The 26928-nt window shown below is 43.8% G+C and overlaps 1 protein-coding gene across 3 annotated transcripts in view; it reads left to right on the top strand.

The window, feature by feature from the left end:
* NFATC2 (nuclear factor of activated T cells 2) overlaps positions 1-26928 on the top strand; it is a 216352-nt gene that overhangs the window by 150640 nt on the left and 38784 nt on the right. For all 3 annotated transcript variants that reach the window (XM_030213066.1, XM_030213065.1, XM_030213064.1), the window contains exon 9: positions 3075-3746. In XM_030213066.1, the coding sequence (XP_030068926.1) occupies positions 3075-3746 (672 nt within the window). The remainder of the gene's footprint in view (positions 1-3074; positions 3747-26928) is intronic.

Consider the following 26928-nt stretch of genomic DNA (forward strand, 5'->3'; position numbering starts at 1 on the left):
TGCAAAGCATTGATAAAGAAGGCTAAAAGAGAAACTTGCTACAAGCAACAACTTTTTCAGGTACATCAGAAGCAGAAAGCCTGTGAGGGAATCTGTGAGACCATTAGATTTTGAAGGCGCAAAAGGGGCACATAAGGATGACAAGGCGATAGAGGAGAGACTGAATGAATTCTTTGCTTAGGTCTTTATAGAAGATGTAAGAGATCTACCTGTACCAGAAATGGTTCTCAACAGTGATGGCGCAGAGGAACTGAAAGAAATTTCAGTGAACCTGGAAGATGTACTGAGCCAAATTGACAAATTAAGAGTAGTAAATCACCTGAACCAAATGGCATACACCCTAGGATACTGAAAGAACTCAATTATAAAATTGCTGATCCACTGTTAGTGATTTGTAATCTGTTGTTAAAAACATTGTACCTGAAGATTGGAGGGTGGCCAATGTAACACCGATTTTTATAAAGGGTTCCAGGAGTGATTTGAGAAATTACAGACCAGTAAGCTTGACTTCAGTGCCAGGCAAAATAGTGGAAACTATTATAAAGAATAAAATTACTGAACACATAGACAAACATGGTTTAATGGGACAGAGTCAGCATGGATTCAGCCAACAGAAGTCTTGCCTCGTCAATTTGCTTTATTTTTTTGAATGCGTGAATAAGCATGTTGATAAAGGAGAGCAGGTTGATGTAGTTTATCTAGATTTTCAGAGAGTTTTTTATAAAGTTCCTCACAAGAGACTCCTGAAAACATTAAAGAGAGTCAAGGGATAGGAGGCAATGTTCTGTTGTGGATTAGGAATTAGTTATTAGACAGAAAACAGAGAGCAGGGTTAAATGGCCATTTTTCTCAGTGGAGGAGGGTAAATAGTGGAGTGCCATAGGGATCCCTACTAGGACAGGTGCTAGTTAACATATTTATAAATGGTCTGGAAATCATAATAACAAGTGAGGTAATTAAATTTGCAGGTGACACACAATTATTCAAAGTTCTTAAAACACATACGGATTGTGAAATATTGCAGGAAGACCTTAGGAAATTGGAAGACTAAGCATCCAAATGGTAGATGAAATTTAATGTGGACAAATGCAAAGTGATGCATGTTGGGATGAATAATCCAAATCATAGTTATCTGAAACTAGGGTCCACCTTAGGAGTCAAAATACAAGAAAAAGATCTAGCTGTCATTGTAGACAGTAGCGGAAATCTAAAACAGGAAGCAGGGAGGAGTAACTTCTCTTTGGGAAAAGATCAGTAAGAACAATAACTTAACAGAAAGCAACCAACACACAAAGAACAGGCAATCAGAAAAAAATGTGTTTTCCTTATAACTTAAATCATTGCAGATAACAGAATCACCAGTGGCCTTACAATGCTACAGCCATTAACCTCTTTATGATGTGCACATCCAAAAACGTTTGTTTTCAAATTTTTCAGAATTTTTACAAATTTTTAGGCTTTGTTTTTTTTTTTTCTTGGTTTGTTCCCACACATACTTTTAATGAAAGTTTCTTATGCATGTTTGCTACCTTGTAAGTTGCATGTACATATGCATGTCTAAGTTGAATGTACATATGTTAGTTTACATCCATACCGTTTGGGAGCACTAACATTTTTTATGGCTCCCAAATTGAGCACACACTAATAAATGCACATTGTATATTTCAACAGTATATTTCTCTCTTTACCTCTGTGCCTTCTCTTTTGTAAAAATTCATCTCCAGGAGCTGATCAGGCTGGTGGCTTGGTTTTTGCAAATTTCACATTGGGTATGGCACAGCTGAACCTTTTCTACATGGAATATTTATTTACCTGTGATCACAAAGAGGTTTATGGGAGAATTATGTATAGATCGCCCAAAGTTATGCACCAGGATGATCCACGCTGTAGGTGCAAGGATTTACGTTTGCCAAAGGCTTGTATAAATGCTCACCCTCAACTAATGGCAGTTAGGAGTATAGCACAGCCTAAATTGTGGAAATGCAACTGACCCACCCATAGCCATGTCTCCGTTGAAGTTGTGCACTATGAGACTTAGGTGTGAACGTTAGGTCATAGAGCGGATCCAAATGCAACTCCTAATGACTGCCAGTCATGGGGCAGACTGACCATTCGGCTAACCGAGCAGTACCCGAGGGCTCAGTGCAGTTGTGGGGCCCAGTACCTCTTTCCCACGTGTCTGACATCTCTCTCCCTTCTGTCACTGAGGCCAGCATTCCCCCTCTCTCACCCACACACCCCTCCCCCAGTTTACCTTAAAAGCCCCTTTCTCCGTATAGGGCCCTGGCTCTTTGCTTCTGACCTGAACCTTTCCTGCCATGACCCCCACCCCTTTCTGACATAACTTCCTGCTTCCTCAAGGGTGGGCTGCATCAGAGAGGTTCCAGTCAGTGGCAGACAGCCAGGGCCCTGTGCGGAGAAAGGGATATTTAAGGTAAACGCAAGGGGAGAGATCCAGGTCCAGGGAGAGAGAGGGGGAGATGACCTTGAGAGGAGAAGAGATGTTGGACCTAGAGAAGGGAGGGAGGGGACAGAGATTGTGGAGCTGGTGCATTGAGGGAAGGGTGAAAGAATGAGAGGAAGAGAAGGTGCATCTGGGGGGCGGGAAGAAAGATGTTAGATCTGAGAAGGGAGGAGAGATGCGGTACCCAGAGGCAGAGGGAGGGATATGGGGCCCAGGACCCTCTTATTGCCTGGGGGCCCAGATCCCTGTCAGTCCGCCCCTGCAGCCAGTTAAGTGGCTGTTAACACAAATTGATTGTTATCACCAGTTACTTTATGTCTGGATCTTGGATCTGTTTACAAAACTGAACACCCAACTTTGTGCAACCTATACAGAATTCCCTCCCTTAATGACCAAATTGTTAGAGATTTATCCAACAACATAAATGTGCTGATTAGCATGTTTGGCTTTATGGTGGTTTGTGCAAGTTTCATTATTGATATGTTGAGAAAATCCAACCTAAGTAACTATAACCCAACTGACAAGTCAATGAATTACCGTCATATCATTGTTTATTTAATCTTCTTTATTTATACACATTTTTATATACCTCCTAAATGTTTTCTTCCAGTACCGTCGATCAAAACAGAACCCATTGATGACTATAATTCTTCATTAATCAGCAATACGGTGCCTGGTGGTCTGGGAACATTGTCGCAGTCTTACTATCCGCAGCACACAATGGTCAACGATTCTCCTTCCTGTCTTGTGGCACCTTGTCAACAAGTGCATTCAGGTCTATCTCCTCCAGATTCTCGATATCCGCAACAGAATTCTGCCGCTTTACCATACCAAAGAAGCAGGAGCCTCAGTCCTACCCAGCTGGGCTACCAGCAGTCAAATCTGATGGCCTCTCCAGATGTTCACAGATCAGTGTTGGTTCACACTGGTTCACCAAGCCAAGCTTCAGCCGTCCTCCACCACTCATCAACCAATCAGCAGTCTTCTCCTGTAATTCACTATTCTCCATCAAATCAGGCACTGAGATGTGGAAGTCATCAGGAGTTTCAACATATAATGTGCTGTGAGAATTATACATCCAGCGTGTCTCGAGCTAGTCAGCCCCAGCCCAGCCAAACTCAGAGAATAAGTCCAAGTTCTTACCCTACAGTGATCCAGCAGCAGTCCACAAGCCCAAGAGCTGGAAAACATGCACCACCTGCTGGTGAGCAGAAGGAAGCGTTACCTGGAGGAGTCACTGTTAAGCAAGAGCCCAATCTGGACCAGGCATACCTGGACGACGGTAAGAATACGTGATAATACTTCTTAGTACAGTGCGATTCAAGTTGCATGTCTTGTTCTGCCAATTTAATGTTTATTTTAAATAGCATTCTGAGTAAAGTTGCAACAGTTTACCAGGTTGGAAAACAATGAGTCATTTTCATTACTGTCTTAGTTTTTGTATGAAAGAAACTGACAGTTTCATAAAAATGTTACTGTAAAGCAAGGAAATACAGTTTTTGAAGCACCCCAAATTTCCTATTGCTCCTTTGGGCTTTCAGCTCAGTCACAGTCAGACCCTGCTGGGCTCTGATACTAAGAGCAATCATTCACAACTAGCCAAGCGTATGCTCCATTTTATAGTCTCCCTCCTCCTCCAGACTACGTCGTGCAGTAGGAACCCCAGGATGCAGCTCACTCCAGAACCTGGTATGTGTGCAAGCCAAGACTGGCCAGTAGGTGTTGCTGTTTTACAATGACTTAAGACACCTTCCCCTAGGAGCTGCTGTACATGCTACTTCCCTAGCTGGGATAATGAGCAGAAGTTGAGCCTGGGACCTGAGCCTAGGTGTATGTCATGGAAGTATACAGCACTGCCACGCCTGACCATTATATCTTTTTTTAGTACCAGCTCTAGCATGTTCCGCTTTATAAAACTTTTATACATATTGGACGGGGAAAAAAAAAGTTCATTTAGAAGTATGTTAGAACACGGAGTGCCGCAGGCAAAATTCTCCCAGATGCCATAAATGAACAGTAGTACATTGATGGCGGAGAGACAGTGTTGTTGCTTTGTTGTGACTCCATCAATGTAGCTGATGTGACTCCGGAGGCACAGAAGTTAGGCTGTGTTTGCAGTTCTTTTGACATATCCGGTGTATGAATGAAATCATCAGTACTTTGGTTAACTGTTTAATTAAAGCGGTAGGGCTTACTTCTTCCTTAGCTGTGCTTTCTTGGAAATATACACCAGTAAACAAATAAATAAATAAAACACACATGGATCCAACATAATTGTCCTTTGTACGAGGGCGGAACTGCCACAGCACATGCTTGTGTGTATATATAATATACACAATTATGACTAAGAGGCTTTGTTTTTATCTTTATTCCCTCCTGCCCTCCCCATCTACTGCTCTCTGTATTTTGTGCAGCAGACAAGAAACTGTTTAGCTTACCTATGCGGTTAAGAATATTGTAAGAATATTCTGTGCTTTCGTGGAAGACTCACAGATGACAAAGTGTAAATCAGAAACTTACCTTCTCCTCAGTAGGCAGGGAGTTTTGGTGCAAAGTTTTCAGTCACTGCCAGAGTTGCCAGGTGGAAAATTTTTTTCCCACCCAATCCAGGCCAAAAACCAGCCCAAAACCCGCCCAAACTCAAACCCCGCCCCTGACACCCCCACCCCCGCGTCATCACCCCCGCCCCCGCCGTCATCAACCCCGCCGCCGCCGTCATCGGCCCCGCCTCCACAGTCACCGGCCCCGCCTCCCCCGTCACCGGCCCCGCGCAGAACGTCACTAACCCCACCCACAACGTCACTAACCCCGCCCCCCGCGGCCGAAAAAAAGCGCCCGAAAAACCGCGCAAAAGAAGAAAAAGAAGCCCAAAAAACCGCGACCCGCCGCAGGCAAAAATTTCCCGCGGCGGGTCGCGGAAAACCGCCCAATTGGGTGGGAAAACCGCCCACCTGGCAACACTGGTCACTGCACCAACTTCAATCATTCTAATGGCGCAGCAAAGTGTGACGCTTACCTTGGTTGCCTACTCTGTGGTTTGCCTGCGGAATTGGGCGGGTTTTTTATTTTTTATTTTTTTATTTTTTTTTTATTCTTTATTTATCTTTTTAATCAAATTTACAAGCTATAATACTTGTGCAAGAAAAACAGATTAATATGATTACAAAGAAATTTTCTTAATCAGAAATTATACAGGAAAGAGAAAAAAGCATCTTGTTTTAGACCACCATAACGGGGGGAGTGTGCCGATAACTATAGGAGAAAACAGGAATATATAATAATGAAGTAAGGCTTAACGGATATTACCACTATAATCTTCAATACATTCCCTAAAGAAAATACAAATTGGTTTCAAACATCTTTCATAATATTCTTTTGTGCAATAAATTGTTTTAAGTGATCCGGTACAAAGAAAACATATTTTATATCCATATATTTTACAATGCATTTGCACGGATAATTTAAATTGAAGGAAGCCCCCAATGACAGAACTGCTGGTCGTAAGGTCAAAAACTCCTTTCTTTGCTTTTGTGTATTTTTGGTAACGTCCGGGAAAACCCATATTTTCCCCCCATAAAAGGGGTTTTGTAAATTTCTTAGAGCCAGTTTCCTCACTAGCTCCAAGTCTTGTTGAAACACAAATGATACCAAAAGGGTTTGCCTATTAGTTATAGATGTCAAAGATGTTTCCAAAAGTTCTGATACACTTATATCAACTTGCGGAGTCTGTAATTCAACATTTGATCTATTTGTTGGTAAGTAATAAATTTTACTCAATGGTGGAATATTATCCGATGCAAACTTTAAATTTTCCACCAAAAATCTTTTGAAAATATCCATAGGTGAATATACTGATGTCCTAGGAAAGTTTAACAATCGAAGATTCAATCTTCGATTAAAATTTTCAAAATATTCAAGTCTATTGTGAATCTGTGTATTATCTTGAATCAATTTTACAGTTGTTTCTTTCAATTTGGTGGAGTCAGTTTTCAAAAGGCTTATTTGCTCATTGACCTCATTTTTCATTGTGGCAAATGCAGTATTTAAAGTTTGTACCTTTTCAGTCAGGAAATCGATCTTATTTGTTGAAATCCTCATCGTATTATCTAAACGCTGGAGCACTTCCCATATCGTCTCCAGCGTAACCTTTGCATTCGAGGCCGTTGATGTTAATGGACTCTCCTGAGTAGCTATGAAGCTCTCTGGCTCCGTTGGCATGGAAGCCCCGGGAGGCAAACCGACTTTCTGGCCCAGCGGTAGAATGCCTACTCCGACTTCCGGTCTCGGCGTTTCACCCCCGAAGTCGATCGCCGCCGGTTGCAAAGGTGGGCAAATAGTTGGAGGAGACAACGAAGTGTCTATCCCTAAGATTTCGGCGTCTCCTACTGCCGTAATATCAGCAGGGCCTCCAACCTGAGCAGTGGAATGTCGCAATAGAAACTGATCAAGCTTCTGCTGGACGGGCGTTGATGTTAGCACCGACTGGGCCGCCGGTCTAACGGTCCCTTTTCTCTTGGTGTGCGGCATCGTGAAGGTAAGAAACCAGGAAAAATCTTTAATGAGGAAAAAAAATAAAACACCAAGAGAATTTCAAACTCCAGCAGCGTTGAGTTAGTCACCTATGCGAACAGATGGTACCGCCGCCATCTTGCTCCACCCCCCTCATTGGGCGGGTTTTTTTACTCACCCACAGGCATTTTTCTTCAGTCGTTGGTTGTGACTTTTTTGGGCAGGCTTTTTTTGGGCGGCTCTCACCCTATTGGTCAAATTTGGAGTTCCAATGAGGCTTGGTTCATCTCAAGCCTCATTCCGACTCCAAATTTGATCAATAGGAGGGTGAGGTGGGTGATGAAGTCATCAGCTGATGACCTCATCACGCTCTGCAGGAGGAACCAGCCAGGCAGTAGCAGCAGCACGTCGCGTTTTGAGGAGGAGACACAGCAGCACGTCATGGGAAGAGGAGAGGAGGCAGAGCATGCATACTTGCATGGGTGGGGACCCCCCCCCCCCCCCCCATTGGGCAACTTGGGCTATCTTTGAGCTTGTTGTGGGCACAGGTAGGGCTGGAAAAATTTTTCCCCATCTGTCAACCCAGCCGCTTACTGGGGTGCTGAGGACTGGATGGAGAAAAATAAAAAAAAACTCTGGTTCAATGGGCTTTTATTGCAAAAGGCAGCCATTGGTATGGAGCCTACTAGTGCAAGCATGATGTCACTCTGCCACAGGCAACTTGCCTTTCCAGTCCATAGGTTGCTGTTGCTTGATGGCTGGGGTCAGGCTTACGTGTCCAGACCTTTCACTAAAGGCTAGTTCTCTCGCTTCAGTTCCCACCTTTAACCAGAGTCTCCCAGTAAAGAGTCATGGATTTGATATACCACCTTTTTGTGGGTACAACCAAAGTGGTTTACATATACTATATGCAGGTGTTCAAGACTCTTGAGACCCCAATATCTTGGAGTATAACCTTGGCACACCAATCACCTGAAGTCTCTATTATTTTTATGAAGTCTCTTTTATTGAATAAATCACAGAAAATTTACTCACAGATAGATGTTCTAAGGTGCTGCTCCAGGACACAGAGACTCCTTAATCTGAGAGCTGTTGGGGGTGGAGATCTGAAGAGAAGTAGATATATTGCAGGGGGGAAGGGTAGTTGAACAGGTAGAAATGGTCCAAAGCTGGGTGACTGGAATGTGCAATAACTCATTAGAGAGGAGATATTTTCAAGGTAAAAAAACCAGGTTCGTTACAGGGAGTTTCAGCAGGACAGAGCTGTTAGTAGGATGGTACAAGCTCCATGTCTCTGGCTAGGTGGGGGAAAGCCTCATGGCATGAAGGGACAAAGAGGTGTTGAGGCTTCACGTGGGTTCAGGGAGGAGCAGGTAGAGACCAATGGGGACAGAGCCTGCCAGATTGGAGGGAAAGGTCATACCTGTCTGACCTCCCATGACAGAGATAGTGAGAATGACCAGGAAATGATAGCAGGAAAACAAAAGAGCCAAGCTTGGCAGAGAGAGAGAAGAGGTCCGGGCAGCCTCACAACCAATGGTAAGAGTCCTTACACAGCCAAGCAAGTGTGGTTGCACTGCCTGTGAACTACATTACCCACAGTGCATTGCTCATGTATCTCTGCAGTGAGAAACTGCAGCAATGATAGTCCTTAGAACTGAGAATAACAGTAAAAGCATCACACACATTTTAGGATCATGTTATAAACTAGTGCGAGGCTGTCGGAGGACAGAACAGCAGGTACTTTTTCTGTCCCTAGTGGGCTCACGGTCAAAGTAGGATCAGCCAGTGCTGGCTTAGTGCTCAGCTTTCACTTTGCCACTGGCCACCATTGGAATGCTGTGTGGCAAACAGCGAGCAGTTTTGGCTCACTGCAGCTCTGCACCCTTTGAAATTGAAAATGATTGAAATCACAGTAAGTTTAGGTCCCAGCAGGATACAGCGTTCAGCAGCTTTAATGCACATAGGGAGAGAGCCAACCGCACAACCGATTCAGATTCCTGCTCTGTCCCTCTTCACCAATCATTTATTTATTATTAGGATTTATTTTCCGCCTTTTTGAAAGCAAGATCCTGTCCATTGTCTGGCTCATGATTCCTAACTGGAGGCAGCTGAGTCTCCTTCTTTTACTTCTCCCTTACTAGATAGTTCCAGGTCATGAAGGGCAGTTTGAGCCAGTCCTGGTTTTCTCCTGCTGCATGCGTGGACTGGTACTTCAGCTTTTACGTCAAGTTAGAACTACAAAGCCATGTAGGCAATGGGGACAAAACCAGAAATGGCTCAGCCTATATGTTATGACCTGAAGTCATCTGATAAGTCTAGCTTAATACCACCAAGCCATTCATGGGGCTTATTTACCCCATTACAGAAACACAGTGGAGACTTGAAGTAGGCTACACATGTAGACGAGTGCATATGTAGAAAAATGAAGCAGATAAAGACCATATGGCCTATCCAGTCTGCTCATCCATGCCATCTAATCTCCCTTTCACTCTCTTAAAGATCCTACGTTCTTGTCCCAAGCTCTCTTGAATTCAGATACTGTTTTCATCTCCAGCACTTCTACTGGGAGGCCATTCCACAAATTCACCACCCTTTCCATGAAGAAGTATTTCCTCAGATTACTTCTGAGTCTATCCCACTTTCACCTTCATCCTATGCCCCCTCGTTCCAGAACTTCCTTTTAATTGAAAGAGACTCGCCTCTTGTGCATTTATGCCACATAGGCATTTGTGGGGCCATTTTACTAAGACTCGTAGGCGCCTATGCGCGTACAATGAACATCAAATTAAAACTACCACCCGGCTACCGTGTGCCCCTGGTGGTAATTCTAATTTCTAAGTGCTAACTGGGTAGTAATCAGCAGCGACTGCCTTCCCCTGGGGAAGTTATTTATTTTTGCTCTTTGACAGCCTTGAGCATCGAGTTCCAATTATTGATCTTGTAACTTTAGCAAAATGGCAATTGGCCATAGCTAGTGAAGGTTTTAGAAAGGCACAATGACAAGTGACACTAAGAGCACTTAATATGGTGTTAAAAGAAGAGTAGCCCAATGAATGAAGTGCTATACCACTGGGCAACAGTCATTACTAATTGCCAAAGATAGTGGATATTTCTGAGGGTACTCTTCCTAAAAATATCTTTGAGAAAAAAAGTAAAAAAGAAATAAGATTTGGTAGCAATTGTCCTGGTTTTTTATAGTACTGTTAGTATTCTCTTAACAACAGTTCTGCAGAACTGGTGTTCTAGAATTCACACGTAGTGGGCATCATCCCGACATCTATATTTCTGTAACCACGTGGTGGCTGAACACAGGAATGCCTTACAAGGAAACAAGCAAAAAAAAAATAAGAAACGGGAAACGGAAGAAGGCTCAGCAAACAATGGGATTTGAAATTGTAGAACAATGCTTTAATTCATATAAATATGACATATAAAATAGTCCTTAACAGTGTAAAAGTCTTTTCTTCTATTGTTCCTTGAAAGACTCAACATGGCACCGTGTTTTGGCTTACAAGTGCCTGCCTCAGGAGTCTCAAAAATTTAACTTTTATAAGTGGGTACAAAAACAGCAACACATAGTCTCAGTTGGTCTTTAAAACGACCATGAACAGAAACGCGCATGTTTCAAAATAATCCACTGTAAACAATTAACCCTAGGAAGATCACAGAGAAAAGGAAATCTCCTCTGCAGTATATTTAAACTGCTCAACATAGACCACAAACTATTTCATATGTCATATTTATATGAATTAAAGCATCGTTCTACATTTTCAAGTCCCCTTGTTTGCTGAGCCTTCTTCCATCTACATTTCTGTGCCATTTCGTGAATTTACCGCTATATGTATAGAGAAAGGAGAAAACTGGTTCTTTTCAGTACTGTGTTGCTAACGATAAAGCAAACAGGCGTTAAATTTCAGTGACTGACACCAATACACACATTTGCAATGCCACTTACAAGTCTGTTGGTAAAAATACCTCAGTGATGTAAAAGGACAAGTAGATAAATAAGACGGCTAGGTGATGAAAACTATAGCTAGTTTTTTGCTTTTGTTCAGAGGTCAGTAGTTAACATTGCTCGAGAGAGTTTTGATAAGGTGCCCGGACAGATGTTTCAGAAGGTGGTACAGGAAATCCTGGTAGGCTGTAATGCTTCTCTATTGGACTGACTGGAAAAATGTAGTTTCTTAGGCATTCAAGATCTCAAAAGTCCCTTCCGCTCAGAACCACTGACATAGTTGTGAGCTAAACATAAGAACAGCCATACTGGGTCAGACCAGTGGTACATCCAGCCCAGTATCCTGCTTCCAGCAGTGGCCAATCCAGGTCACTAGTACCTGGCAGAAACCCAATTAGTAGCAACATTCCATGATACCAATCCCAGGGCAAGCAGTGGCTTCTCCCATGTCCATGTCAATAACAGGCTATGGACTTTTCCTCCAGGAACTTGTCCAAACCTTTTTAAAACCCAGATACACTAACCGCCATTACCACATCCTCTGGCAATGAGTTCCAGAGTTTTTAACTATTCTTTGAGTGAAAAAATATTTCCTCCTATTTCTTTTAAAAGTATTCCCATGCAATTTCATTGAGTGTCCCCTGGTCCTTGTACTTTTTGATTGAGAGAAAAACCAATTCACCTCCACCCGCTCTACTCCACTCAGGATTTTGTAGACCTCAATCATATCTCCCCTCAGCTGTCTCTTTTCCAAACTGAAGAGCCCTAACCTCTTTAGCCTTTCCTCATACAGGAGCAGTTCCATCCCTTCTAACAGCATAAAGAATGTCCCTTTCTCTTTCAATGATAAAGTTGTTGTTGGGGGGGGGGGGGCTACCTGGTCTCAAACAGGGCCGTGCCTAGGGTCTCTGGTGCCCCCCTGCAGACTATCGGTTGGCGCCCCCCCCCCCCCCCCCCATCCAGCAGAGCAGGAACAGAAGGGAGCAGGCAAGTAAGCCGGACCTCAGGAAAAAATAGCACTGTATGTATCCCTCATTGTTAAGTCTCTGACTCTAAAGTTTAGCAATTTCATTAAAGCAAAATGTATTTTCACATATCACATCCTATCCAAGAAGAATGTTTTATATATGTCACCCGTCTGTGGTAAAACTTCACACAGTATCAAAATACCTCTAATATGTAGTCGTGCCAGTCAAGGAAACTAACTGTGCTCAGCTCACAAGAGACAGAGTGAACATAAAATAAAACTTCATCCTTAAAAGATAATATCGGATGAATGCATGAAGGTGAATATGAATTCGTGTGAATGGAATCAATTTGATTTACAATAAATCCAGATACTACTCCCTCATATATATAACAAAAAATTATTTAAGTGGAATGGAATTATTTGACTGTACTGGTAAACAGAAAGAAATACTCTATTGCATTCTAATCTCCTTTGCACCAAAGGATATAATTCAGATCAAACATTTATCTCTGATCAACTATCTCACATCAAATATTTATTTCAGATCAAATATTAAGGTTTCCTTGCTTACAGTCACTTAAATCTACCTAGCCTTTATATAGCTTATAGGATTTAAACACTCTTAAACTGAAATTCACCCTTTTCTATTCTTCATAAACTTCAAGTAATCCTGAAATATTCAGATCCTTTTCTCACTAGAGAAACTTCAATCGCCACCAATCTCTTTTCACTTATATTTTCTCATTTACCACAATCAGGCACTCTTTTATAACTTCAGTCAACAAACACAGGAAGTCACAGCTGGATGTCTCTCTTGGCAAAGGACAGCTCTCACTCTGTTCACTTCCCGGGCAGATTTCTTAACAGAAGCTGATCATCCAATCAGAGAGCTCTATTTGAATGCAGATTAACATACAGACACTCATGGGAATGTTTAGTGAAAAACACCGGACTAATTTGCATATGATTTAAACAAATCTGAGCATATGACAACCAAGTACAGACTCCCAGCACCTGAATTCTGCAATTAGATTTAAGGCAAATACTTTTAAAACTTATTTTTAGCACTTTTAAAATTTCAGGTTCTCTTTAATTTGAATGCTGTTTCAAGCTCTGAAACTCACCCTGACTGAGGAGCTAGCCCCAAACTGAAGCATAAATAGCAATCTGGTTGTATTCTCATGTAACTTGAAGAGCGTGCCTGCCTCAATTAATACTGCTCCTTTGCATGAAAAGGGGGGGGGGGGGGCAGCGGAGATAGGAGAATCACAAGTTCAGGTGAAAGATTTTGCAAGTGAGCAGATGGACGGCAGGGCAGTGGTGCCCCTCGCGGTGCTTACCTCGGCCCTGGTCTCAAAAGCCCAGTTACATCATCACAATTCCAGGTTTCTCCTAAGATCACTGCAATTACTTGAGGCTTGCAGTACAGACCTTATTAAGTTTGAACAATGAGTTAGATGTGGGTCATCCACTCAAGGCTGGTACAAGGGTATTAGATACCTTAAATGAATTTTCAACCTTCCCCTACACACACAGATAGCCATCAGTTATCTTTCATGCCCTTAAGCCTTCCTAAGATTTGCATGATTTAACTCAACAATCCTCATTATCCCAACACCACCCGTCTCAGAACAATCCTGTAAAAATGCATATACAAACTGGACATCACACTTTAATATTAAAAACTTTGTTTTGTATATACATGCATAACGAGGGCTACTTCTAAAAGTAAATGGGTAAATGGGCAATTTGTTCACCCTCCCTGCAGGTAAAAATACATGGTGATGATTCCATGAGTTGTCTGGCTGTCAGGATATATTAATTTGTTTTGATGACGGCTACTCTTTGCCATCTCAAAGAAGGTGACATCCTAGATGAGCATTTTGATTGCCTAATGGCTATTCTAACTCTGCATCAAGTGCTTCTATAACTTTGATGTAGTTGACCTGCCTCTTCATATATAGTTTCCAAGGTGTTAGTAGGATGAACATAAAATTCCTCCTGTAGTGAAATGGAAGCTTCTCAGCTTGAATACTAGACTCGTCTTCCAGCTATGAGCAATGCAGGGTCTGTTTCCTGATGGAATCCACAAAATTGTCTAATAATTATATATACATTCTGGAAAATAACTGCATCAGAGAAATAGGTTTGCTCAGTCAGGCTCAGTCAGGAAAGCGACCAACCACAAAAAAAAAAAAAAAACACTCGTAGACAAGCCATCCATATGCACAAAATGCATTTCACTTGGACAAGGCTGAATCATTGCAATAAACATTAGGCAGATCATAGACAGACCAAACCTTGCCAGATATTAGAATTTTAAGAAGTTACTCATAACACCAAAGTATACAGACTGGGAACAATATTCAGTAGGCAGCCATTAGTGCTTTTGGAAATGCTGAGCAACACAGACTGAATTAAGCCCAGATTTTCTGTGCTGGCATCTATCCAGGTACCAACATTGGATATCTGGATATTTGGTTCTTGCTTGAAGATAGCCGGGTATGGCTGACATTTAGTGTCGTACCCACATAGCTAACTGGGGAGTTATTAGGACACTCTCTGTATGGTCCGGCATGTTAAAAAGATCCAGCCCAAGGACCCATGGGGTCTAATAATTCCATAGTCTGGTCCAGTCATCAGCAAGGCTCTTTCCTTTATTCTAACCGTTCACCCCAAGCAAACCCTACTGAGATGAACACAAACAAGGGGGTGGGGGGGGGGGTGGGATTCCCAGCGCAAAGTAATTGACTAAATTGGTGTACTTTTATGGTGTGTGTCCCACAAATGACAAGACTGATTTGGATAGGCTGCAGTGGGCTTTGATGGCAACTCCAGTAGTTGAAACATAAGGACAGAGCTGGGCGGACTTCTATGGTCTATGTCCTAGAGACACCAAAGAAAGACCTTGGTCAAGTATATAATATATCATGTTCATTGTTGATTTAATCTTGAATTGATAATGAATGTCTGTTGGGCAGACTGGATGGACTATTCAGGTCTTTATCTGACGTCACTTACTATGTTACTAATCATCATTAACAAGCACTTAATTGGCAGTCATTAGAAGTTACATAAGAATCTGCTCTAATCCTTATTCTATAACATTCGCATCTAATTTTCAAAGCACACAACTCCAAAAGGAGCATGGCCATGGGTGGGACAGCAGCGTTCCCAGATTTTTGGCACGTTGTTAAATAATATCTGTATTTCCACACTTTTATAGAATTCACGCTCAGCATGGATCATCCTGGTGTCTAACTTAATTCCCCAGACAATGTTTAGGCCCTTATTTTATAGGAATGTCAATGTGAAGAGAGTAGATTTTATTCATGTAAAAGAAAGCCAAACGAAAACACCCTCAGTAGAGAAAGAATAGCAAACAGGGAATGAGATGGCTGGGATGGAATAAAGAACGGCCACTGGAGTCTTACACCCACTAATTCTATACAGGTCACCAAAAATTGTATTTGGGCGCATGCAATTTAATTGAATAATGAGCTAATTATTGCCAATAATTGGCTTTTAACAAGTAGTTATTGGCACTAATTAGATTTAATTGGAACTTACACGCGTAAATTTAGGCGCAGGATCCATGTGAGTAAAAATAAAGAGAGGTCTTTTCGACTTGTAGGAAATATAATGCAGTTCTATGATCTCCTCTGTGCCTTTTTCCTTTTTTTCTTTATTTATCTTTGTTAATTTTCCTTTTCCTCTCTTTAGGAATAGAGTATCAGTTCCCCCCACCCCTTATTGTGGACTACAGCCTATAAATGTTATTCTAGATCAGGGATCTCCCTGGATAACTATTTCCTTGTAAATTATGGCGCATTGCTTCACAAAGTTCGCTTTGGAATTATGTCAAAAAAAATTTTTATAAATAAAAAAAATAAAGAGAGGTGTAGAAATGGGGATGATCCTAGCGTTGTAGAATACAGGGGGCACGCTCCCAATTTAGGCACGTAGATTTGCACCAAGTTTCAGTTGCTGCAAATGGCTGTGCCTAAAGTTAGGCGCGAGTCTTGGGCATAAGCGCTATTCTATAAACCGCGCTTAAGTTTAAGCGTGGCTGATAGAATGGTGCTTAAGTTTAAGCATGGCTTATAGAATGGCGCTTTTCTCAACACTATATATAGAGAATTAAAGGGTTGACCCAACACAACCACATTTCACTTTCTCAGTAGAGGTACATCTTATTGTTACAAACACATGTTGGTGCTTTATATGTGAGCTTTTACTATGTGCAATGACATTTAAAATGAATGTGCTGAGGACCCCCGATGTAGGCATGCGCTGAAACATGGTCGTTTTCCAGTGCATGTTTTCTAGTGAAAAAGGTGTCAGGCAACTATGGAACTCTTTACCAAAAACTATGAAAACCATCTCCAACCATCTAAATTTCAGGAAATCACTTAAGACCTTGTTATTTGGAAAAGCTTATCCTAAGGACTCAGCATGTGTCTCCTCTGCTTTGAAACACATCAATCTAGTGACAATTTTGGACGCATCCACCCTTCCCTCCTCTCTCCTGGTTTCCCTGCTCCTTCCGTCCCTTCCCCGTCCTCCCCATTATTACTTATGTAGGTTTTCTGTTGTATTAGCTTAATTTTACTGCATTGGTGTTTACCTCTGCGGTGCGCTGTAAGCCACATTGAGCCTGACGCAGTTAGGAAAATGTGGGGTACAAATGAGATAATAAATAAAATAAATAAATTTAGGGGTGGGGTGGTCACTGAGGGACTCATCCCACAATAGCCAGGCCCCCTGCCACCAGTCATAGAATCTACGATAAGGCAGAATTAGTGTGTAGAGCCTGAGCTCTTTCATTAAAACTTGGGGACCATGGGTCAATTTTAGCAGACAGTGGAAAAGGTACCCCCAAGTACCCCCTCAAAAAAAGCCCTGGTTTTTACACGTGTACATTGTGAATAAGAGCCAAAATGTTGAAGATGTCTACTTGCTTTTTATAGAACTGCTTTTGAAGGTTATGCAAAACTTAAGCATTGTAGGCTGCCTCACTCTCGACATAGACTCTTTCTATTGTAGTAACAATGTAGCTGTTTGACTGGTTTATATTCACAGCACTTTTCCCACCTCCTCAGTACTATAATAATCGTGGCTTTGTGATGAAGTGCTGAGCGCGAGCTACGTGTTTTTACAACTTGCCAGAGTATTAGTAGGTCAGCAGTCCCCAGTGGAAAAGCTTTGCTGACCGGATTATGAAAACGTATTTACACTTCACGTCGCCTAGCGGCACTGCTCTGCCTGGGCTTAGAGGCAGGACAACATCTGCAAATTGCTTTAGCTCCAGTGTTGTGAAATGAAACATCTGGCCAGACTTCCAGTTTCAAGATATACTATGCCCCTTTCACCTGAAATGCAAGATTGTAGTTTAAAGAAAAGAGCCTGCTAACTGCATAGATATTAACCTAATAGCTGGTATAGCAAAAAAAAAAAGCTGAAACTTGATATACTAAGTTCTTACATAAAAAGATCAACAAGTACTGTAGACAAATCAATGCTATTAAATATTCCATTCCATTTATTTACGTCATATACTGTCAGCTGCTGTAAACATTAGGCAGTTTATATCACATTACCAGTGCATCCGTAAATTTGTTACACACACACACACAAAGAGTATGCCCAAAACCTGAGTTCAAATCCCACACTGGGATTTCTGTCACGTAGACAACCTTCAATCCACTTTCAGTCAGTAGATGAGTACCTGGTCTTCACACGGCAGTTACAACTCCTTCCCCCCCCCCCCCCCCCCCCATCAATCACAAGCATAGCCAGGTTGCAAAGGCGCACACTTTCACTGCATAGATGTGACGGACCACCTGATAAACAGGCACCAGCACTATCCGAAGTCTGTTTGGGGGAGCGGTTACTCCCCTGGTGCCCCACCTAGCTACACCACTGCCGCCAATAAAAACCAGCATGGGAAAGTAATCTATACTGCCAAGTAGGTACTGTCCTGGTAACCTACTGGGCAGACTGGATGGACCATATCAGTTCTATCTGTTGCCTTCCACTGTGTTACAATGTAATCTTTATACAGAATAATAAAGACCTCAAAATCATAGCAGCCCCTATATTAAGGGAAAGGGAAATGGGACTTGATATACTGCCTTTCTGTGGCTTTTGCAACTACATTCAAAGCGGTTTACATAGTATATTCAGGTTCTTATTTGTACCAGGGGCGATGGAGGGTTAAGTGACTTGCCCAGAGTCACAAGGAGCTGCAGTGGGAATTGAACTCAGTTCCCCAGGATCAAAGTCCACTGCACTAACCACTAGGCTACTCCTCCACTAGCAACATTGCATGTAGAAGCCTGGCCTTGCAGATCAGCAATGCGGCCGCGCAGGCTTCTGTTTCTGTGAGTCTGACGTCCTGCACGTATGTGCAGGACGTCAGACTCACAGAAACAGAAGCCTGCACAGCCACGTTGCTGATCTGCAAGGGTAGGCTTCTACATGGAATGTTGCTAGTGGAATAGCAACTTTCCATGTAGAATCTCAAATAGTAGCAACAGAATCTCAACATTCCATGTAGAATGTCAAATAGGGAAAGGGAAATGGGACTTGATATACTGCCTTTCTGTGGGTTTTGCAACTACATTCAAAGCGGTTTACATATTCAGGTACTTATTTTGTACCAGGGGCAATGGAGGGTTAAGTGACTTGCCCAGAGTCACAAGGAGCTGCAGTGGGAACCGAACTCAGTTCCCCAGGATCAAAGTCCACTGCACTAACCACTAGGCTACTCCTCCACTAGAAAACATGGAATGGGCTTAAAAGGAAAATGAATATGCACAAGATCTATTTGAATACAATGGAGGTAGTGCATTAAAATAGATTCATGCATATTCATTGGGGATACCCTTAAAACCCAGCTGGATTTCAGCACTCGAGGACCAAGGTTGGACACCCCTGGTCTAGGGTGTCAGGTATCCTTGGACTACCAGTACTTACATGAGACAATTCAACAAATCTTGCTTCTAAGGGTAGAAAGGAAATGTGTGTTGTAGTTTCCAGCTGCTGTGTGGTAGGCATTTTTTGTCACTTACTTTGAATCTGTTCTGTCACGAGAGCAAATTCTCAGTGGTGCTCGGCAGTGGTGCAAGTCCACTGGCAATTTTCGGTGGAGGATGCTCGTATAGCAGTGGATCCCTACCTACATATGTTCTCCATGTGTCATTCTCACAAACACCAAAATTCATTTAAAAAAAAAGCCTTTTCTTTTTTTGTTTTTAAAAAGGCAAAATGTTTTTCCTTTTACGTAAGTACATCTTTTAAGTGGTTCTGTTAAGAACTCCAGTGGGAGCCGACAGGAGAAGATGTTTGTTGTCTTGTGTGTGTGATGTAGGGACGGAGAAGTAGGGAGCATCTCCTGCCATTTTTGAAATTACTACTACTACTACTACTACTACTTAACATTTCTAAAGCGCTACCAGGGTTACGCAGCGCTGTACAATCTAACAAAGAAGGACAGTCCCTGCTCAGAGGAGCTTACAATCTAAAGGACAAAAAAGTGCAGTCAATCAAATTGGGGGCAGTCTAGATTTCCTGGATAGAGGTACAATGGTTAGGTGCCGAAAGCGACATTGAAGAGGTGGGCTTTGAGCAAAGATTTGAAGATGGGCAGGGAGGGGGCTTGGCGTATGGGCTCAGGGAGTTTATTCCAAGCATGGGGTGAGGCGAGGCAGAAAGGGCGGAGCCTGGAGTTAGCATTGGTTGTATCCTCATTGTTAAATTAACTCATCATTTTAAACATCTCTTGGCTTGTTGAACAAGAGTATTTTATCGCTTTTATACCTAGAGACTACAGATAAACAAAGATTTTGTTTTTAAAATATTCTCCGTCGATCACACAATGATTTTCATATAATCCTTAGGTAGCAAGTTGTAGAAACTTTTAATACTTACAGCTTCACTTCCGTTTTTAGTTTTGGCCTGGTGGAGTTTGTCTGCTTTCTTGGTTTTCTAACTAATTCTGAATTTGCCTGTACTTGACCTGCAGTACTAAGAGCCTTCATGTAAAAAAAAATCTTAGCTTTCCCCCCATCTTGTATTTAAACCCAGGGCTTTTTTTGAGGGGATACTTGGGGGTACTGAGTACCGGCACCTTTTTCATTGTCTGCTAAAATTGACCCATGTACCCGTAAGTTTTAATGAAAGAGCTCAGGCTCTACACACCAATTCTGCCTTGTCATAGATTCTGTGACTGGTTGCAGGGGGCCTGGCTATTGTGGGGTGGGTCCCTCAGTGATCACCCCACTCTTGAAGGGTGGCCAAGCATTTAAGTACCAGCACCCTTTTTGCTTGAAAAAACGCACTGTTTAAACCCCTCTCTCCGGTCCACCAGAAAGAAAAGTCTCCAGTGACAGGGGCCACAAATAGTGGTTTCTTACAAAACCTGTATGTGGCTACCTCAGCTCTGACCATGGCTGGGCCCTGTTACCCCCAGGGACTTTGAGCCTGACTTCCATGGCACTTCCCATCAGCCTTTACAGCAGGAATGAGTTTCAGAAATTAAACTAGATATCACACAATGTTGTGGACAGCACCGACACAGCCACCAGAGCGGCCATGAATTAGAGTTGAGGTTTTTTTTGGCCTGGCAGTTTCCACCTGCTCCTTTGTACTTAATCCACCTGAAGAACTAGAGCTGGCGGTCGGCACTATAATCCTTCATTTTTCCAATTTCATATTCTGCTTGTCCTTCCAATATGCCTAGTTTAGTCATCTCTATGATGGTCCAGAGTCAGGGGTCATGTACTAGAGCAGTGCCACTCAGCCCTCTCCTGGAGGCACACCTAGCCGGTCGAGTTTTCAGGATTACCACAGTGAATATGAACAAGATAGTTACATAATAATAATCTTGCCCCTATATGCCAATTTATCTCATACATGTTCATCAGGGTGATCCTGAAAATCTGATTGGCAAGGTGAGCCTCTAGGAGATGGTTGAGAAGCACTGTACTAGAACCTGGCATTGTAGACACTGATACCAGCCACCAGGTGTCACCCTTGAGTGACAGCCAAGGCTCCCTGCTGTGAACACTACCTCTGCGGTATCCTCTCCTCAGTTAGGGAGCGAATGATCAACCTCATGTATTGCAGAGATATCAAGTTATCCATTCCCAGGCTGGAGATATTTTTTTGCAAATCCTGTTTTGAACCAGTATCCCAAAGCAGTGTAGGATTTGTATTACTTAATCCCACTCATTGAAATGCGTGCTGCAAGTCCCATAATTCACCAGGATGGGGCAGATCAGAAATCCAGAACTGTCCCAAAATCTCCAGCCTGGAACTGGGAAACTTGGTATCTTGGTATTGAATTAGGGACCTTCCACAGGGCCATGCACAACATTTGCCAGCTGGTCCACCGTGCCTGTCCCCATCTGCTTTTCTGACATTTCAGTATTTCTGTGACTCAGACTGTAATGAAATGCTGAATTGAGAAGTTAAGCATTGAACAGTACAAAACCGCCTTACAGCCTTTTTAAAGTAATTACACAATCGTGTTTGCTTAAAATACAGCAATGACGTGACTAGAACACATGTCTTTCAGTCCTTGATATGCACAGGAATAAAACCATTTAGTCAAAATGAGGGTTTTGCCACACACACACATATATACTTTTTTAGCATTAGTCAAGAACAGGAGCCGGAGTCATTACAAATGTGAAGAGAATCTTACTTGAAGTCTCACCATTCAGCTGCTTTATGCTATCTAAATATTCTTTAACGTTTCAAGTTCTCCAGTTAAAATTGACAGCTTTTTACTAAGTCTGATGCCAGACTATCTCGGGAGTCCTACTCTGTGGCACCTAGACAGAAATGTTTTGGCAGGCTGACAAGCCAGGAAATTCATTTTCTTGTCTTCAGAAAACGGAGCATATAGCGCAGTCCCTGGCTATACTTGACTTTGTTATGATAGGAAAACAAGTTCTATGGAAACCATTGTGAAAAAAAAAAAACACCAGGGAGAAGTGCCCAGGAGGGTTGGGGAAAGCCGTTCTGCTCAGTGTTGGTTTTCTTTGGCCGAATAAGCTTTAATTTTGTGTAGGAAGGACCCGAGAGAGAATTCTTTTTTTTTTTTTTTTTCTTGTTTCCATACCAGAAATTCTGCCAAGCTGGCAAAAATGTTCTCCTATTTCCAGCTGCTTCTTCCCCCCTAACATGTCGGTGCTCCTAAAGATAGTCTCCTACAGACAGTGGCTGAAGCTGGTGGAAAAAATGAAGCCTGACTGGATCAGAGCAGGAATTCAGATGCACTGACTAACTGGGTTTCCCCCCTTACAAACAGAAGCAGTGTTTTCATCTTCTGGATGACCAACAAACTTTTCGTACTGTGCCTTAAGTTCAGCTGTGACTAAGAGGTCTGTATGAGAACACTGCTAGTGGAAAACAGGAGAAATCAGTGTAGCATTGCTTACACTCCTCAGATTATGAGGGGGCTGTGTTAGCCAAAATAACTTTACCTAAGTTGGTTGTTACAACAAACAAGGGTTTTGGGATCTTAATTAAAAAATATATCCTGATCCTTGTTGCAGTTGGAGATACCAATGTACTGTTTACTCATAGTAACATATAACATAGTAGATGACGGCAGAAAAAGACCTGCACGGTCCATCTAGTCTGCCCACGATAAACTCATATGTGTATACCTTACCTTGATTTGTACCTGTCTTTTTCAGGGCACAGACCGTATGTCCAGCAGTATTTCCCGCCTCCCAACCACCAGTCCCGCCTCCCATCACCGGCACAGACCCCGTATAAGTCTGCCCTCCCCCATCCTAGCCTCTCAACCACCAACCCCTCTTCCCCCCGCCACCCAATTTCAGCTAAGCTTCTGTGGATCCATTCCTTCTGCACAGGATTCCTTTATGCCTGTCCCACGCATGTTTGAATTCCGTTACCGTTTTCATCTCCACCACCTCCCGCGGGAGGGCATTCCAAGCGTTCACCACCCTCTCTGTGAAGAAATACTTCCTGACATCTTTCCTGAGTCTGCCCCCCTTCAATCTCATTTCATGTCCTCTCGTTCTACCGCCTTCCCATCTCCGGAAAAGATTCATTTGCGGATTAATACCTTTCAAATATTTGAATGTCTGTATCATATCACCCCTGTTCCTCCTTTCCTCCAGAGTATACATGTTCAGGTCAGCAAGTCTCTCTTCATACGTCTTGGAACACAACTCCCATACCATCCTCGTAGCTTTTCTTTGCACCACTTCCATTTTTTTAACATCCTTCACAAGGTACGGCCTACTCAGGAGGTAGGGGTAGTCAGCAACCTCTGGCTTGTGTGTTACCACCCGGCACAATCATCCCATGGCAGGGGCCTATTTGCGTGGGGCCACAGGGGCCTGGGCCCCCGCAGATTTCGCCCTGGACCCCCCTACCGCCGCCAACACCTACCTTTGCTGGCTGGGGACCCCAACCCCCACCAGTCGAGGTCCGCTTCCTCTAAAAATATTCCTTGAGCTGAGGTCTTTTAAGTTGTTCATCCTCGCTCCCACTCCTCCGTGCTGCTGTTCAAACTCTGCGGAATCCAGTTTCGGAGTCTGTCTGATGTGACGTTGCAGCACGTTGTACGTCGTCCTGCACGTACAATGTGCTGCGACGTCAGACAGACTCCGAAACTGGATTCCGCAGAGTTTGAACAGCAGCACGGAGGAGTGGGAGCGAGGACGAACAACTTAAAAGACCTCAGCTCAAGGAATATTTTTAGAGGAAGCGGACCTCGGCTGGCGGGGGGTGGGGTCCCCCGCCAGCAAAGGTAGGTGTTGGCGGCGGTAGGGGGGGGTGGTGGTGACGGCGGCGGCAGGGGGGTGGCAATGGCGGCAGGGTGGGGGGCTATAATGTGCCCCCCCCACTCTGGCTCTGGCCCCCCCTACCGCCGAACCCCAGATACACCCCTGTCCCGTGAGTCTCCATTCCCTTATCTCCTCTGTACCTGCAGTGGTGGCAGTCTCAGGAGCAGAAAATGAGTTGCTGGATGTTGGAGGGGGGGTGGAGGGTCCCACCTCTGACGCAACTTCCTGTGAGCGGACCGTAGCACAGGAAATACTCTGTTTCGGTCATTTTCTTTTCCAGTGACACGTGACACATTTTCAGGACTATAGGGGAGGGTGTGAAAAGGGGAGGGGGGTTAGAGAGATGTCTGTCCCGCTTAGGGAGGGGGAGGGGAGGCATTGAAGATAGATAGATTCTGGGCCCATACCGGGAGGGGATGAGGGTAAGAGAGATTCTGAGCCTGTGCGGGGAGAGGGAAGTAAGTGAAGAATGGATGTGGGTTAGAGAAATTCTGGACCCGAGTCCGTAGGATGGGGTGTTTGGAGAAAAGCCAGACCAGTCCAGGGGGGAGGGGGCTAGAGAGTTACTGGACCCACATGGGGGGCAGTGGCAGCAGCGAGAGAGGTGAAAAGATGCTAGAACTGAAGGGGAGGAGAAATGCCAGACCTGCAGGAGGGTAGGAGAGAGGGAGAGATCCTGAATCAGGGGTGGGGCAGAGGGAAAAGAGAACAAGAGAGGCCAAGAGCAAACAGGAGGGGAAAAAGAGGGGAACAGATCCTGGACCTGAGTAAGAGGAGGGAGAGAGGGGATGAAACGGGTGGGGGTGCAGGAGAGAGAGAGAGGAGAAGCTGGACTTGGGGAGGGATAGAGACACTGAGGGGCAATGCTGGACAAAATGGGAGTGACAGTGACATGAGGAGGATTCTAGACAGATTAAAATAGGCACACAAAGGAGAGATGCTGAATATGGAGGGAGGATAGGGGCACAGAGGATAGTTTTTGCATAGGAGGGATAGGGACACAGTGGAAGATGAATAGTGGACAAGAGGGAGAAAAAATGTCAGGAGGGCAGGAGACCCTACAACTGCCACACCACCCTACATATTGCTTCCTCACGCAAAAAAAAAAAATCCCCTGGATTGCCACACCTTTCCTAAACTACCCTGCCCCATAAAACTACCTTCTGCAAATTACCCCACTCCAAAAATCCCAAGTGCCCTACCCTACCCCAAAAACTACCTTCCACTACTACCCCACCACACTGTAAATGGCCCCACCCCAAAAACAGGGCTGTGCCTAGGGTCTCTGGTGCCCCCCTGCATACCATCAGTTGGTGCGCATGTGCGTCCCCCCCCCCCCCCACCCCCCGGACCTGCCTGGCTCCAAGGCACGTCTGGGGCACGATGGAGGAAATGGCTGGGTTTGGCCTGAGCCTCCTCCGCTCCATCCCCGATTCCCCAGCGCTTTAAATTTCCCTCTCTCCGCCTCCGACGTCTGTGCAGCGTCAGTGAAAGCGCTGCCTGTCTAACGACTCTCCACCAGCCTTCCCTTCGCTCGTTCGTTCCCTCTGTGTCCTGCCTTCTTCTGACATCATTTCCATGAGGGCAGGACACAGAGGGAACAAACAAGCAAAGGGAAGGCTGGTGGAGACACGTCAGACAGGCAGCGCTTTCACTGACCCTGCGCAGACGTCGGAGGCAGAGCGAGGTAAATTTAAAGCGCCGGGGAATTGGGGATGGAGCGGAGGAGTAAGTTTTTTTTTTTTTAAATACAGCTTGACGGCCCGGCGCCCTTGAAAGCAGGCGCCCCCCTGCGGCGCTTACCGCGCTTACTGTGTTGGCACGGCCCTGCCCTAAAATAACCCCTTACAAACTACTCCGCACTCTAAAATTATCTTACCTGTTACTGATACAATACCCTACAAACTGCCCCCCACTAATTACCCATTCCCAAAACTAGTCCCCTACAACAACCCCTACATGGTCCAAACTACTCATCCCCTTCAAACATTCTGCCTCATGAGTGCCCCCCAGCCCCAGCTACCTCCCACCCCAGACACAACACATGCCTAGCACACACACATACATACAAACACATGCAGAACCCCCAGATGTACACACAGGGAATGCTGATATCTCCTGTCCCTTGATATCATTTTCTTTGTTATTAATTCTACTCTGAAAACTATATCTAAAATCACATGGTTTTCTTATTGGTTGCTATGTGTATTGCCAATTAACATCTGCTTAAGCTATTCCTCCTGTTTGTTTTAAAAGTATCACCCTATGTTTGGAACAACCTTCCTGAACCCTTACGCCAAGCCCCCTCCCTGCCCGTCTTCAAGTCTTTGCTTAAAGCCCACCTCTTCAATGCTGCGTTCGGCACCTAACCCTTACCGTTCAGTGAATCCAGACTGCCCCAATTTGACTGCCCCTATCGGACCAACCGTTCACTTGTCTATTAGATTGTAAGCTCTTTGAGCAGGGACTGTCTCTCTTTGTTAAATTGTACAGCGCTGCGTAACCCTAGTAGCGCTCTAGAAATGTTAAGTAGTAGTAGTAGTAGTAGTATTACATATAGCAGTGATTTAACCAGAGCTGAGATTGTGATGTCATAATGCCTCATTCCACCAATGCCTAAGAGCCAACCTCATCAGTGATGTCACAATGGCTTGATTGTCCTATATTTGTCTCACTCTTATCTATTAGATTGTAAGCTCTTTGAGCAGGGACTGTCTCTCTTTGTTAAATTGTTCAGCGCTGCGTAACCCTAGTAGCGCTCTAGAAATGTTAAGTAGTAGTAGTAGTAGTATTACATATAGCAGTGATTTAACCAGAGCTGAGATTGTGATGTCATAATGCCTCATTCCACCAATGCCTAAGAGCCAGCCTCATCAGTGATGTCACAATGGCTTGATTGTCCTATATTTGTCTCACTCTTATCTATTAGATTGTAAGCTCTTTGAGCAGGGACTGTCTCTCTTTGTTAAATTGTACAGCGCTGCGTAACCCTAGTAGCGCTCTAGAAATGTTAAGTAGTAGTAGTAGTAGTATGTAGCTTCCTTGAGTGTCCCCTAGTCTTTGTACTTTTGGAATGAGTAAAAAACTGATTTACTTCTACTCGTTCTACCCTGCTCAGGATTTTGTAGACCTCAATCATATCTCCCCTCATCTGTCTCTTTTCCAAGCTGGAGAGCCCTAACCTCTTTAGCCTTTC

This window comes from Microcaecilia unicolor, chromosome 8, assembly GCF_901765095.1.
Source record: "Microcaecilia unicolor chromosome 8, aMicUni1.1, whole genome shotgun sequence".
NCBI classification, from domain to species: Eukaryota; Metazoa; Chordata; class Amphibia; order Gymnophiona; family Siphonopidae; genus Microcaecilia; species Microcaecilia unicolor.